Source organism: Loxodonta africana, chromosome 20 (genome assembly GCF_030014295.1).
Source record: "Loxodonta africana isolate mLoxAfr1 chromosome 20, mLoxAfr1.hap2, whole genome shotgun sequence".
Lineage (NCBI taxonomy): Eukaryota > Metazoa > Chordata > Mammalia > Proboscidea > Elephantidae > Loxodonta > Loxodonta africana.
Window position 1 is genome coordinate 3,169,569 of NC_087361.1, and position 15,630 is coordinate 3,185,198.

At 39.7% G+C, this 15,630-nt stretch overlaps 1 protein-coding gene across 1 annotated transcript in view; it reads right to left on the minus strand.

Moving 5' to 3' along the window:
- Nucleotides 1-2,281: 2,281 nt before the first annotated feature.
- LOC100673135 (T-cell receptor-associated transmembrane adapter 1) overlaps nt 2,282-15,630 on the minus strand; it is a 53,992-nt gene continuing 40,643 nt past the window's right edge. Inside the window, exons 4-6 of the mRNA XM_023540405.2 lie at nt 13,145-13,206; nt 10,837-10,925; nt 2,282-4,162 (exon numbers count right to left, since the gene is read on the minus strand). Of these exons, the coding sequence (XP_023396173.1) occupies nt 3,923-4,162; nt 10,837-10,925; nt 13,145-13,206 (391 nt within the window). The 3' untranslated portion in view covers nt 2,282-3,922. The remainder of the gene's footprint in view (nt 4,163-10,836; nt 10,926-13,144; nt 13,207-15,630) is intronic.

The window sequence follows — 15,630 nt, forward strand, 5'->3', positions numbered from 1 at the left end:
GCAAACTTTTGTATATGATTATGCTAAATACACTAAAATAAAGAAAATTGTTGGTATTTTATCCATGCTAAATTAGTAGTAATAAACCACAGAAACTGGTTTCCATTTATCATTTTTTCTTGAGATATTCTTTCTTAGAGCATTAATGAAGGCATGTTAATTTATTTTATTTCATGTAATGTACGTACCATGATTCACCCTTCACCATTCCACCCTGGCATTCTCTTTCAACAACGCCTTCCTGACTTTATGAACTGTTAAGTTCTGCTTGTGGGTTTTGGGCTAATAAGGTAACTTAAATGCTTATAGTGTTTAAACAACTTTTATTAACTACTCAGCTATATCCTGATTCCCCTCCCCGCCAGATGTATGCAGTTGTTTGCAAGGTTTGACAGGTACCATGATTTCATGTCCCAGACATTGGAATAGACATCTAAAGACACCGTCGACTCTCTCCTGACTCTTGGATTCACAGTCAAATCTTTATTTCTACTCTGCTGTTCATTTATCCATTTTTATTACCAGCTGTAGTCCTTACTTCTAATCATCCCCTAAAAGAGTAAATATTGAAATTTAAATTAAGTTTAAAAAGCAGTATGGAGAAGTACATCTCAACATACTAAAATTTTAAGTCAAGGAAACATACAATTTCAGAAAAATCCCTTCCCGAATCACAAGATATTAAATCTAGATTTGCCGGTTTGCTGTAAAATACATGGAAAAAAAATCGTAAACCAAAGGATGAATTAACTACTATTGTAATTAGTGCTGAATAAACATTTAAAAAAGGAGAAATAACTGATAAAAAGTCCTTTTGACACTTTTTGTTTTAATCTGGTCTTCCAAAGGTTTTATCAAAGGGAGATAATTAAATTCTAGAAAAGCTTAACAATGTTCCCACAGGTGAGGGCACAGCCAGCTTGCTTTGCTAGCGCCCTTTCATTTCAAATGGCCACTGGAGGAGGAGAAAGGAGGGACAGGGGAACATGGCAAATGCAGCACACTTCAGGGCTCCATGGAAGAGAAAGCCATCTTACACTCTCTGTCAATACTGATTAGTATCAATTCCCCTCATTTTGCTTTCTCAATATACTTGGGAAACTATAGGCCCTATAAAGCTGGAAAAGAGCTTAAGAAAATATGATTACCTACAGTCTCACTTTAAAATATTTTCCACCTCTTAGAACACCAAAAATTTCCTTCTTTATAATGACAAAAAACATGACATTATTAGGAATAAACTTTTAAAATGAGCAGACTTTATTTGAAGAAACTTACTATCACATCATTGCCTTAGTTATCTAGTGCTACTGTAACAGAAATACCGCAAGCTGGTGGCTTTGGCAAACAGAAGTTTATTCTCTCACAGTTTAGGAGGCCAGAAGTCCTACTTCCAGGTGCCAGCTCCCAGGAAATGCTTTTTCTCTGCGTTGGTTCTGGGGAAAGCCCTTGTTGTCAATCTTCCCCTGGTCCTCTAGTTTCTCAGCACTGTGACCCCAGGTCCAAAGGATGTGCTCTACTACCAGCTCTTGTTTCTTGGTGCCCTGAGGTCCCTGTCCTCTCTGCTTGCTTCTCTTTTTTATATCTCAATGGAGGTTGACTCAAGATACAACTTAACCCTGTAGGCTGAGTCCTGCCTCATTAACATAACTGCCCCTAATCCTGCCTCATTAACCTCATGATTCCTAGCCAAGTTGATACACATTTTGGGGGGACACAATTCAATCCATAATAATCATGTTCCTGAATGATTATTTAAATATAATAACCCCCGGCCCCTTTTTTTGTTTAGATTTGCCCTTTTTTTGGCTATATTTTAGTGGTAACATTCGAAAAAAAATGATTAAATTCCCCTGAAATAATACATGTCTGAATAGAAAACCTTGGAAAATCAGATATGAATGAAAGTGTGCCTTACCACAAATTAAAAAATAATGTATTATGGTACTGATGCCAGAAGACAAGTCAGTGAAAGAGCAGGAATAGACCTAAGAATATATTAGAATTTGATATATGGTAAGAAGGGAATTTATAATTAGTGGCAAAGGATGGATTATACAGTAAATAATCAGTCAATAAATCATTAGAACAACTGGTTAAAATTTGAGAGAGGAATTGAGGTAAGATATTTCTTATGCCTAAATAAATTTGAGATAAATAAAAAAATGAGACCAATACAGTGGCTACTTTTATAATTTTCAGTTTGGAAGTCTTTTCTGATCATTACAGCAAAGGCAGAAACCGCAAGGGAGGAGAGAGTTATTTTTAAAGTATTTTTATAAAAAAAAAAAGAAAAAAAAATTCAAAATACAAATGACTAAGAGAAAAAGATCAACATTTTTGTAGATAATATGTTAATATCCTTAATATGTAAAGAACTCTCACAAATTAATAAGAAAAAGAATCTATGAGAAAAATAGAAATGGATGTGAATAGGCAATTCACAAAAGAAGAATTACGAATGGTCAATAAACATATGGAAAAACAATTAACTTTATCAGTAAATTAAGAAATACGTAGTTAAAATTGGCAAATAGGAATGGGTATGCTAGAAAAGAAATAAGCTTTGTTTGCATAAGTGTGGGAAATTAGATATTCTCTTAAAGTATTAGAGAAAATGTAAATTGCTTCGAATTTTCTGGAGGTACATTATGGGAAGAACTTCAAAATATGAACACCTTTTAATGCAGCGATCAATTCCTTTTCTAAGCATTTAGTCTAAAGAAGCCAGACAAGTACCCAAATGTGTGGAAAAGGATGGTCATGGCAAGGTTATTTGAAAAAGCAAAAAAGAGAAGTTGGAAACAAGCTAATTGTATTTCAAAATTATTTAAATAAATCTGGTATAACCATCATTGGGATGCTCTGAAGACTTCAAAAATTATGATATAAAACTATAGCTATACTTAAATGTAACTGTAGAAGTAAATCCTCAATGTATTGTTAAGTGAAAAAAATTTAAATAATACATATAAAATAATACCCCCCCCCTTTTCTTTTATAAAAACAATGAAGCAACTGATGTATGTGCAGGGACGTGCTAGGAAAAATACCTAAAAACCCAAACAAACAAACAAACCTGTTGCCAAGGAGTTGATTGCGACTCACAGAGGCCCTATAGCACAGAGTAGAGCTGCCCTACGTGGTTTCCAGGGAGCGCCTGGTGGATTCAAACTGCCAGCCTTTTGGTTAGCAGCTCTAGCTCTCAACCACTAGGCCCTCAGGGTTTCCAAACATCTAGAAAGATACATAAAAAACTGCTAATTGTGATTACCTCTGGCTATTGGCATTTTAAAATTCTTTTTGATATTTGTCTAGTTGTTCCAAAGAACATGCATTATTTTCACAAAACATTTTAAAACTAATAAAGTTATTTCCATTTGGAAAGAAAGAAAGGAAGGAAGGAAGGAGGGAGGGAGAGAGGGAGAGGGAGAGGGAGAGAGAAAGAGAGAGAAAGAAAAAACCCTGAGAAGACGACCCGCTTCGCTTCTCGGTAATGTGACTTAATGTCCCCACACCTTCTGTCTTCCAATTAGGGAGCACTTCACGTTGGTGAGAAATTTAACAACAACAAAAAATTGTTGACTTTTCTTTCCCTTCCGGTGTGTTCCAGAATGTACCTACGCTTAAAATAAAAATGTTTGTTCCCCTGAGTGTAAAGTGTTGTTGACGAAGTCGTGACTTGCTTTACAGGCTCGACTTGCAAACTCGATTTTACTTTACATTTTAAAATTTAGGCAATTTTTAAGGAATTCAAATAGCTAGTTTTCACGGCACTGCATTTGTTGTGCAGTCTTAGGTGCTGTGGGTGAAAGGTGGACCGCATCCCACCCACAAACGGCCCTGTGTCGCGGGGGGACCCTGTTTTCTTTAACGATCACCTCCAATAAGAGCCGAACCAGTAAGCTGGATCACAGTCCCGCTAATGTATAGGATCTTTCTTGGCTCGAATCAACCCGAACAGTCTGATGGGGTCATCGTGAATGTTTTCCTCTGTGGCCTGGCTTTCCGGGGCCAGACTGTCCAGCAAAGCGGCCTCAGAAGCGCTGGCACCGTCTTCGTCGTTCTGCGCCGCGGGAGCAGCCTGTTTCCGGGGCCTTCTCGGCTTCCCCTTCGCGCTGTGGTTCAGGGAGGCGTAGCACATCTGCGTGTCCGAGGCGGCCTGGAGAGAAAGGCACGTGAATCTCCCACTGCCCGTGGCGTCGCTACGGGGACGCTGCGGCTGCGGATGGTGCCTGCCGCGCTTGGGGGGGTGGGGGGGTGACACTCGAATTCCTGTCTATAAAAACCTTGGGCAGTGTTTCAGCAGAAATGTATTATTTTTTATAAAAACATCCCTGTAGCTACTTATAACAACAAAAACATTTTTTGTAAGCCCAGCTTACATGTATCAATATACCTACAAGGCTAAAGCTCTGCTAATTTACTTTTGAACCTTCTAATAGGCACCGGTGGTGTTCTGGTTAATAGCTATAGCTCCTAGCCAAAAGGTCTCTGCCAGGCGCCCCTTGGAAACCCTGGGGGGCAGTTCTACTCTGTCCTATGGGGTCGCTGTGAGTCGGAATGGACTCCACAGCAACGGGTTTTGGGTTTCCTTTAACGCGCTCTGGTCAGAGCGGCCATTATTACCCAACTGCAGCGACACTCGGAATCACGTGGTTTTGTCTGCACAGGCGCTACAAGCTCCTACCGTTGGTTTCCTGGCTGCTAGCGTTTTTACAGTTGCAGATTTTGTGGAATTTTCTGCTGTTTTAGCTATAGTGTTGTGGTAGTTAGTATTTGTGAATCTCTATAAAGCACTTTTTTGAGAATTAAGTAGTAATTAAAGGAAAAGAAGGAGAAATATCAAAAGAGGCTTCTGCTCAGTTACTGATAATATTGTAATTCAAAGTAAAAAGATTTTACAAAAGAATTTCATTGTTAGTAATTATATAATCTAAGAAATATTACATTTAAGCAATTTACAACTGTTTTTATCACATATTATTCTATGGTTAAAATTGATAATAAACACTACCAAGGATTCTGTATGGTATGGTACAGGAGGAGGTCCACGCTGGGGGGTGACACCATGAGTTCCCACACTGAGTGACACCAGCCCTAATGGCACCACTGTCCACGCTAGCCCGTTCTTTAGCTGTGATGACTCCTGGATATTTCTATGACCAAGTAGCTCGTTTTCTGAGTTTCAGCTACATTAGTTTGCCAAATTTGTCGTTAGGATGACAGGAAGAAAGCAATACTCAACTCAAGACTTTTGAGTGGAAAACAAAAATACTTAGATAAAACTCTTTCCTGTATCGTTACCGCTTTCTTAAACTTAAAATGCACATGAAGATTTTGGATTAATTCTCACCTGCCCCCACCTCTACTGCCACCTCAGGTATCTCTGGCCCTATGTTGCACTTACCAAAGAGCAATATCCAATTTGTTAAACCATGAACAAGCACAATAAGAAGGACTTTAACAAACACAGGGTCTACTTTACATACGCTTAGTAACTGGTCATTTAATGGTACCTGTAAAAATATTCAATTTTTCTACATTTTTAGAGCTTCGAAATTATAGAGATAACAAACAGTGTCCATTAACATGACTGGAATCTGGCAAATAATTAAATTTCACATTTTTCCCTATTTCCTTCTGGCTTGCCTGCCCCAGATTCCCTTTGCGCTCATTTTAGGTTGAACTTGGAGAGACCCATTTGCGTCCAAGAGGGTCTGGTGGTTTTCTCTGTCTTGTTCCTGTTGTTGGGTGCCATTGAGTCAATTCCAACTAATGGTGACTCCATGTGACAGAGCAAAACTTCCTCATAGGGTTTTCTTGGCTGTAATCGTTATGGGAGCAGATTGCCAGGTCTTTCTCCTGTGAAGTCACTAGGTGGATTTGAATCACTAACTTTTTAGTTAGGAATCGAGTGCTTAACCATTGTGCCACCAAAGTTCCTTTTCTCTCTGGCCTACAGCTGGTTCAATACTAGTTCAGGGAGGACAGGAGACTAGGGAGACTCAGTGATGCAATAGGCAGGGAGGCAAGACCTTGACTTTGGTGTTGGAAAATTTACTATTGAAACCTAGCTGTGTCAGATACAGACCATGGGACCATAGGCCTCAGTTTTCTTACCTGTAAAATGACAGTAGTAATACCTTTCTCACAATGTTGTTGTTATTATTAGAGATTATATATATGAAAACTATAACCACTGCCCAAAAGTAAGGTGGTATCATAATTGTTAGAAGTTGTAGGCTAAAGCTTTAGGACGGTCATTGAATAAACCTAAAACCTCTATGTGAAGGATTTATATTTAAGTGTAGCTCAAAATTACATCAATTGGCGGGGGGGGGGGCGGGGGGGAAGGCCAAAGAAGCAGTAGCATTGGATTGACAAAAGATCTAACCCATTGGTGAGCATCTCCTTGTTGACACTCATTTCCATGGTAAGAGTCAAAAACCTTATATTCTCTATGAGGCATAAGAGACGGTTCTATTTACAATCTCTCCGGTACCTTTGTCTGGTGTTTTATTCCTAAAATAATCATCCCTGGAAAATTACAACAGCTGCCTAATTAGTATTTTTGCCTCCAGCCCCTTCCCTCTGCCATGGATCCTATATACTGTCTTCAAATTTTCTTCCTAAGGACTTGAATATCTTCACCATCGTGTTCCAAAACATTTTAGTCTATACACTAAAATCTTGATTTTATATCCCACCATTCAATGTTTTACGTATTTAACCTTTTCAATTTTAGTTCCCTTTATTTCCCTGCATGAAGTGTGTATTCCAGGCAAACTGGACAATTGTCTGGTTCTTGTCCACACTTCATGCTTTTACCTGTTTTCTCTTTGCTCAGAAAGATAGAGAGGGAGATATCGGTGACGTTCAAAATAACCAAAAAGCACTCACTCAGTAATACCTAGGGTGATACCTTTGTTGTCTTTCTTGCACTTTCTTCCAACCCTCTTTCTTTTATAAGTTTCTTCTTTTCCTCTGGAAGTCCCTTTCCTCTGTCTCGTCCTAGAGAGGCTGTCAACCCCAACCAGCCAGGACGAGGCATGTCACCTGGACCAATTACAACACGCACACCCCCAACCACAGAGATTGGCCCAAGAGTGGACGTGTGATTTAAGCAGAGCTAGTTAGATGACGGAGCCCTGGTGGCGCAGTGGTGAAGTGCACAGCTGTTGGCCAAAAGTTTGGCAGTTTGAACCCACCATTCACTCCTTGGAAACTCTGTTGGGCAGTTCTACTCTGTCCTGTACTTTTGCCGTAGGGTGGCTATGTTTTGGAATCCACTGAACGGCAATCGGTTTGGTTTATTCTGTCTGGTAATTACATGACGATTCCCTGAGTGGTGCAAACGGGTAAAGCCGTTGGCTGGTAATTGAAAGATTGGAGGTTCGAGTCCATCCAGAGGCACCTCAGGAGAAAGGGCTGGTGACCTAGTTCTGAAAAATCAGCCACTGAAAACCCTGTGAAGCACAGGTCTACTTTGACACACATAGGGCCATGATGTGGGCTCAAAAGCAGAGTCGGCTCAATAGCAAATTTTTTTTTGTTTTAATTAAATGACATCTTTGGGATTTATATACAGATTCAGGGATAGAAAAGGTGTTTCTTCCCTAGGGTTGCTTGGTACCCCCCCCCAAAAAACTTGTCACTGTCAAGCCAATTCTGACAGAGTAGAACTGCCCCACAGGGTTTTCAGGAGCAGCTGGTGGATTCAAACTGCTGACCTCTTGGTTAGCAGCCGAACGCTTAGCCACTGGACCACCAGGGCTCCTTAATGGACAGAAGAAAATCTGGGTCTGTCAATGGTTTGCCCACCTCATGGAGGAAGTCTGTGTTAGAAGAGAGTAAAGTTAGTAACAGAGAAACAGGGAGAAAAATAGAGGTCACCTCCACGTTTGGTTACCCCAAATCAAAACAGACCCTTAGGGCTCTCAGTCCATGAGCCAATAAGGTCCCTTTTATGGAAGGTGGTTTGACGGGGGTTTATGCACTTATAACTGAACGCATTCTAAATCACGCAGGTCTGGTCAACAGCCGATTAACTTATCAAGTGCTGTAGAGTTCAAAGAATGCATGTTCTGAGAGAGGACCACAAATTGGATAGCCACTTATGACCTCCAGAGCGCTCTTTCAGTTGAGCAGATGGGTGGAAGACATATTGCCAGAGGGAAAGAAATGTGAATCTATAGAAAGAAATGGAAACATTAAAGGAAGATGAGAACCACTGTATAAGAGTCAGAAGGAAAAAACAGGCTGAAGTAGGTTTTGTAGTTTTTTTGTTTTTGTTTTAAATAATGAGGAGATTGGTGCTTATTGGTAGGCAAATTATAATACCTATTTAAAGAAAAATTTAAAAATGGAGAAAAATTAAATAATTGAAGGCACAAGGTCCTAAAAGAAGCAGAAGCGGTGGTCAAGAGCTTAAGTAGGAGCATTAGCCTTGTAACAGAGGGAGAGTGCTGCTGGAACAGGATGGGTGGGGGGATGGATTAGAAATGTTGATGTATAGATAAGGGAAGATGGGAAAGCCCATCTTGTGCCTCTCAATTATTTTAGAATATTGGAGCTCTTGTGAATTCTTATTTCATTTCTAGGTTCCCTGATTAATTCTGATTCATAATAGACCAAGGCACTAAAATTTCTGCTCTCAACCATACATATCATTTCCAATGGTTATTTTAACTATTTTTTTGCCAACAAATAAATACTTTATTGATCCAGCTGTATGTATAATGTTGCAAATTCCTCATGTGTTTGTAATTGAATAAAACAAGGACTGTAGTAGCAAACTCTGTAGTGTTTTTGATGATACTGTTATTCTAATCAAATGGAATTGAGCAACTATAAGGGAATTACTTTTAATTCATGAAACTAAATTTGTGAGAAGGGTATAATGTAATAGGGTAAAGACCAATTTCCTTAGAAGTACCTTTAAATATATAATCCCTAAAATCACAGACTTTAAAAACATTTTCAGTCTTGCACAATTTCACTTGAGTAAAACCCAGATGCAGCTCAAATGAAGCTGGCCTGTACAATTCACCGGTGTTAAACAATAGCTTCTCTTCAGAATTCTCAGGCCTCTCACCACTAAGGCACTGTGAATCTCTTCATCTCAGATGATGTGATTATAGTTTAACCTTCTTTGAGAAGTTTTCTTTTGCAATCATAGATTTAGCAGATCATATCCTATCGTGCAATTTTCATACATTTTATCTAAACATACATTTTACAATTAACTGAGCAGCAGACCACAGATTTGCCTGTCAGAGGGTGACTTTACAGTTTGCCTAAACTTCATCTCATCTGGGTTTCTTGAGAAAAATTTCAAGAGGTCTGATTTCTTAGGGAATGCATGTAAAGACAAAGAGACAAATTCTGCCTTAATGGGAAGTTTCCATGGTGTGAGCCATCTTTGGGAGGAGAATGTTGTCTGTAGTTAGACAGAACTAAGTTTGGATCCTGTCTCCCCACAGAGTACCTGAGTTTTCTAGGGGGAGATATTCATCCTTTATTAGCCTTTGCAAAATGGGAACGCTAATGCTGCCTGCCTCCTGGGAATCAAAGCAGACAGTGTGTGTGAAACACAGGGCACACTGACTGACCCAGGGCTGCTCAGGAAACGCCGGCTCTTTGTTATTTCTAGAGCTGGGAGAGAGGACATAATTGACAGGGCAAAACCTTGGAGGAAAAGGAAGAAGAACCGTTTTAACTGAAATTTATCATACACTGGTTGCATGTAGGCTAAGGATTTTGAATGGCGTTTAATGAAATCAGTGCTATTGTCTGAAGAAGCTGAACTGATTCTGATAGGAGAAGAAGAAAATATGCATTTTCTCTTGGGTTTTTATGTTCCCACTTAGGGTTTTATCTTCCCTATTCCCACGCAGGAGTCCCTGGGTGGTAAAAACGGTAAACATGCTCAGCTGCTAAGCAAAACGTTGGTGGTTTGAGTCCATGCAGAGGTGCTTCAGACAAAAAGCCTGGCAACCTACTTCCGAAAATTCAGCCATTGGAAACGCACAGAGCACAGCTCTGCTCTGACACATGAGTCAAAATCGATTCAACAGCGACTGGTTTATCCCCATACAAGCTCTTGACCTAAGACCACAGTCATAGAACTTGTATTAAAAGTATACCAATTTGCTTGTAAAATAGGGTTCTTATGTTTCATTACAGCTAATTTCTTGTAGGAGCCTTGATGGCACTGTGGTTAAGGGCTTGACTGCTAACCAAAATGTCGGCAGTTTGAATCCACCAGCAACTCCTTGAAACCCTATTGGGCAGTTCTTCTCTGTCCTATAGGGTTGCTATGAGTTGGAATTGACTCGATGGCAATGAGTTTTCCTTTTTTTTTTTTTTTTTTTGATTTCTTATAAAATGTTTCTCCTCTCTTCTTTCCCTCTCATCCTCTGCTCTCCTGCTTTCCCCTTCCCTCCTTTTCCTCTCCCTCTTTCTCTCTTGAATTCCTAGGTCTTGTGAGCATTATATATGTGTCAACTTTTACATTTATCTCAGTGAAGCACATAATTTTTCAACCTGAAAGAAATGGCTTAATTCATTAATTGAAAATAGAGTTCACTTTTCCCTTAAAATCTATTGCCTTGGTGATTCTACACAATTTCAACTCTTCATGTGTGGTCCTGTTTACTTGCATTTGAGCGCATCTTTGAACTCAGGAACCAGAACTTGATACCTGAGTCAGAACACAAAATTTCTAATAGGCTGCATCAGATGTGCATCAGAATTTGATGCTTTCAGGCCCTTAAAACATGATACTTGCTGTGGGTATGCTGAATCTGGCCCTTGAAACAAAGTAAAACATACCTGTGCAGGAATGGAGGCTTCTTGCCGTTTATTCACCGATCTCTCTGGCCGGGCTTTCATTTGCTCATAGCAATTTTCATCTGTTGGTTCTTGGGAGTTGAAAAGACCATGATTTTACAGTGGGAAAATGAAGATGCTGGCACAATAAATACATGATCCAAACGACTTTTAGCTGTAGATGTGAGAGCCCCAAGAAACACCTGACAATCCCTGTGGTGGAGAGGCACAGAGATAGGGAAGCCCAAACTGTTCTCCGCAGTTCAGACAGTGAAATTATTGGCCCCACAGCATTAATAAGACAACAAAAAAGGTCATTTGAGATAAAGACTAGATCATATTACTTATTAAGACCATTGCAAAGCACTGTACTCTCAACCCAAACCACCCTTAGGCGTTGTGGAGACACCATGAGTTAACCGGCTGCCTGCAATCTCTGCGGCTTAGGCCTGAGTGCCAATGGCCTGTGTGACACAAAGCACAGTGCACATACATCCAATTCAGTAATTTGTTCTTTGAATAAGAAGTTTTGCTCAGAGGCATTTTTAAACCTACATCCCGTTTTTGAAAAAGCAAGTTTAGATTATGATTTTGTCCCATCGTAGAAGGACAGCTTGGCCAAGCTGCCCAAAGGGTCTGTGCCTGTGCAGTGCTGGTCATCAGTGTTCGGGACTCTTGGGCAGGGTCCAAGAGTCAGCAGACCTGCACTCACTCCACCCTGCGGGGGCATGCTTATTGCATCTTCTGACGCCTTTCTACCCCCAGCTACCCCTACTTAAAAGGGAAAGGAAAGAGGGCTAGTGACTTGTAGGATGGTTAGAATTCTGGCAGAAATGTGGATTGCACCATTTTGATCGTGTAGAGAAAAAAAGATATATTTCAGCTCTCTCTGAAAAGCAACACAGAGGAAGGGCCCAAAGAGTGGAATTTCTCAAAGCATGGTCCTTGGAACACCTGCATCAGAATCACCTGGGAGGTTTGTTAAATAGCAGATTCCTAGACACCAGTTGGCAATTTGAACCTGCCCAGAGGTACCTCTGAAGACAGTCCTGGTGATCTGTTTCCAAAAGGTGACAACCTTGAAAACCCTATGGAGCAGCTCTACTGTGTACACGTGGGGTAGCCATGAGTTGGAATCAGCTCGGTGGCAACTGATATCAACATTCGGGACCTACAAAATCACAATCTGCAGGGTAAGGCCTGTGCCCACTTGGGAATGGGAATTACAGATACGGTGGGCTTCGAGCCACTGAAATTCATGAGAGTGCTCAAGTCCTCAGACATTACAGGTGCACCATGATTCTGCAGGTAAAACAGGAAGGTAAGTTATTTTTAATAGTATATTTCTGAAAATAGCTTCTGATTACTTGAGCGCAGAGGTTTGAGGACTTACTCCTTACAATGGAGAGACAAAACTGAATAAATTCTGGAATCCAGGCTTTAGAATTTCTTACTGCTTTTTTTTTTTTTAATATAGAGATATTCATTTTTTTTTTTTTTTATTCAGAGAAAGTTAGTACATTACTGGAAGTCGCTGGGTGAGACCTAGAGATTAACAGGAATGAACCCCAAGTCTCCTATCACGAATGAAGGAAAGGCAAGTCCTTGCAGGGAGGGAAAGAGCTGGTTTAAAAACAAGGTTGTCCTGGAAGCTTCTCTCAGAGCTCTGGACCCCAACAGGCCATCCGTTTTGAGAACTTTAGAGGGGTTTTTATTTTCGTTGGTTGAGATGTTTCAAGTAACAGGATTCTAGGAATTGAAAAGCATTTATTACATAAGAACAAAAAATGTCTAAACCTCTCAGTGATTATTTAGCTCTCTTCTTTTCTCTTGTCTGCCATCAGTCCAGCTAGGCTCTCTACTTAAAAAGAATGCATTAAAGCAACAGAAATCAGAGAAAGTGTTTGTTGTTTCAGATTATTTGCTTTTGTATAAAGAGCACAAAGCACTGCTTCTGTGGACCAATTTCTGCTCTAGAAATAGCTTTATTTCACAGAATTCTGTGTGCCAACATTCGCTGTAATTGAGTCTTTCTGTATTCACTCTACTACTAGAATGAAATGATGATAACACAGAAAAACAGGAACGTTGATTTACAGTGAATACTACAGGGTATTTCACAATACCCCGTTTTAGACATATATACTAAGCAACTTTAATCTGTCTTGAATTTATGCTTACCATTGGGATACTCAAATGTGAGTATGATAAAAACAAAACAAAAAAAAAGCCACCTCAAATTCTTAGTGGAAGAAAGTAGGTTATTACTTAATATACTGATACATTCAATTTATGGAAAAATAAAACTTACCTGGGACCACATTATCTAAATTACCATAAATTGGTGTGTCTTCAATATAATATTCATCATCCCTATAACAAGGAAAATGATTCATTTTATTAGTATCCACTTTACACATAGTTCATAACTAATTCCTCAGCTAAATCTAATATTGTGTGAACTATTGCCTGCTCTTATTCAGACTCAGCCAGTATCAACCAAGGGAGATGTTTGTCTGCAAGTGAGTACATGAGTAGATGTGGGTGGGTGTGAGCATGTGGGTGGGTGTGAGCGTGTGTAAAATTAAAAAGTTGCTTTTTGGACCTTCTTTTAGGGCATACTTATGGCAAATACTTATTCAGTACTTGCCGTGTGTCAGGTGCTGCTTGAAGTACATTTCCTATATTTGTTCATTTAATCCTCACAACAACCCCACCTGGTAGACACTACACCATCCCCATTTTGCAGGTAAGGAATCTGAGGCACGGCAAGGTTAAGAAACTTGTTGAAGGTCAGAAGACTAGTAAGCGATAGAGCTGGGATTAGAACCTAGATTATCTGTGCTCTTAGAGTTGGAATCAACTCGACGGCAATGGATTTGGTTTTTTGGGTTCTTGGTTATAGATTCTCTCTTTAGTTACCCAGAATACCATTTTGAACACTACCCAAAAACTATGTTTCCTAAGTAAATATAAATTTACAATGACGATTAGAAATAAAAGACTAAATAAATATTGCAGATTTAGCTCCTCAAGTGCAATAAAATTATTGATCACATATTAGGCCCTGTGGCTGTGCTAGTAGTTTTGCACGCATTGTATCAAAAACCCAGGGAAATACTGCAAAAATAGTATTATTATTTCCCACTTTACAGATGAGAGTCTGAGGTTCAGATAGATTAATTTATTTTCCCTAGCCTTATACAAAATGAAAACATCAGTAATAACTACCACATATGAAACCTTTGGTCTTTACCAGGCTCACTGCTAAGTGCTCATTGAACCCTCAGGACAACCCTGTGAGAAGCATATTCTTACTTCCATTGTGCAGATAAGGAATCTGCAGCTCATAGGTGTTAATTAGGAAACCCTGGTGGTGTAGCGGTTAAGTCCTAGGGCTGCTAACCAAAAAGGTCGGCAGTCCAGATTCACCAGGTTCTCCTTCGAAACTCTGTGGGGCAGTTCTACTCTGTCCTTCCGGGTCTCTATGAGTTGGAACTGACTCGACGGCAAAGGGTTTGGGTTTTGGGGGGGTTTTTTTAAGGGTTAATTAAAGTGTCCTAAGATGCACAGCCTTTAATTGGGAGCATGAGTCAGAATCAACTCAACAGCACACAACGGGAGTGTAACTCAAGTCTGGTCCAAAAGCCCTCTGTCCACAACACCAGGAAGTCCTGCAGAAGGTGACCTAGTTCAAGGGCTATCACTAAAACAGTCTAGGAAACAATACAATTTTGGCTCTCCCTAACCAGGAGAACTGACAGGAATATACAGCTATGTGTTCTCACCATTTGATTAAATTTCTTTATAGCCTTACTTTAGTAATCTTATTAGGATCATAGTAGACATCCTACCATTGCCGCCAGAGTTATAATGGCCCCAGAGATCAGCTTTTGTGACTAAGAACAGATAAAAATATCAGGTAGTGAGTGTGGCATTTCATATAATAAAACCAACATCTTTAGCTCTGAGATTTCATATCACCAAGAGCAAAAGGGAACTGCATTAAAAGAAAAAAGGACTCATCTCAAGGCATAACACCTCTATTACTCCCCATGCTGCTGAAACAGGACACAGGATATGTAAGTAGTAAGTAGGTGTCCTCAAAAAAAGTAACAGATCAAATGACACTTGTATGGACTGGTTTGAAAGTTCCAGACACTGGCACGTATTTCACTTATCTGCTAACAAAGGAACTCAGCTGTAACCTTTTTCTTCCTTCGTAATTCAATACAGTTCAATCCTGGGAGACAGAGTTGTCCCTGCCCATGGCTTTTCTCTAGTTATTCGGAGAATATAATAGCAAAAGGTGAAGAATTTTTAATAAGTCAATCCATCCATTTCCCCAGCCCATATAGATACCAGATACAACCTGCAAATGATAAATCATGTCCAAAAAATGAACATGGTTTCATTCCCTATGAATGAAAATAAGGTGTAATTTATAATGCTGTGCCCTATGTCTGCAGGCAGGTCTCAAGTGATTAATCATCTCAAATCAACGATTATTCAGGAGCTGTTGCCTAACCAACAAATTAAAAAATATGTTTTGTCTTAGCAGTGTCAAATAGCTCCTTATCTAGAACACTTCAAGCATATATATTTGGCAGTGTTTTATCTGGAGGATTAATTACTTTAAAAAATCATGGAGTCTGTATCTGAGAGCCTAGTATACTTCTGAGTTTTAGGGCCAACCAGACCCTGCAGCACTCTGAACATATCTGAAGTGGTGTCTTAGTTTCCAAGTGCTACTACAACAGAAACACCACAAGTCAGTGGCTTTAATGAACAGAAATT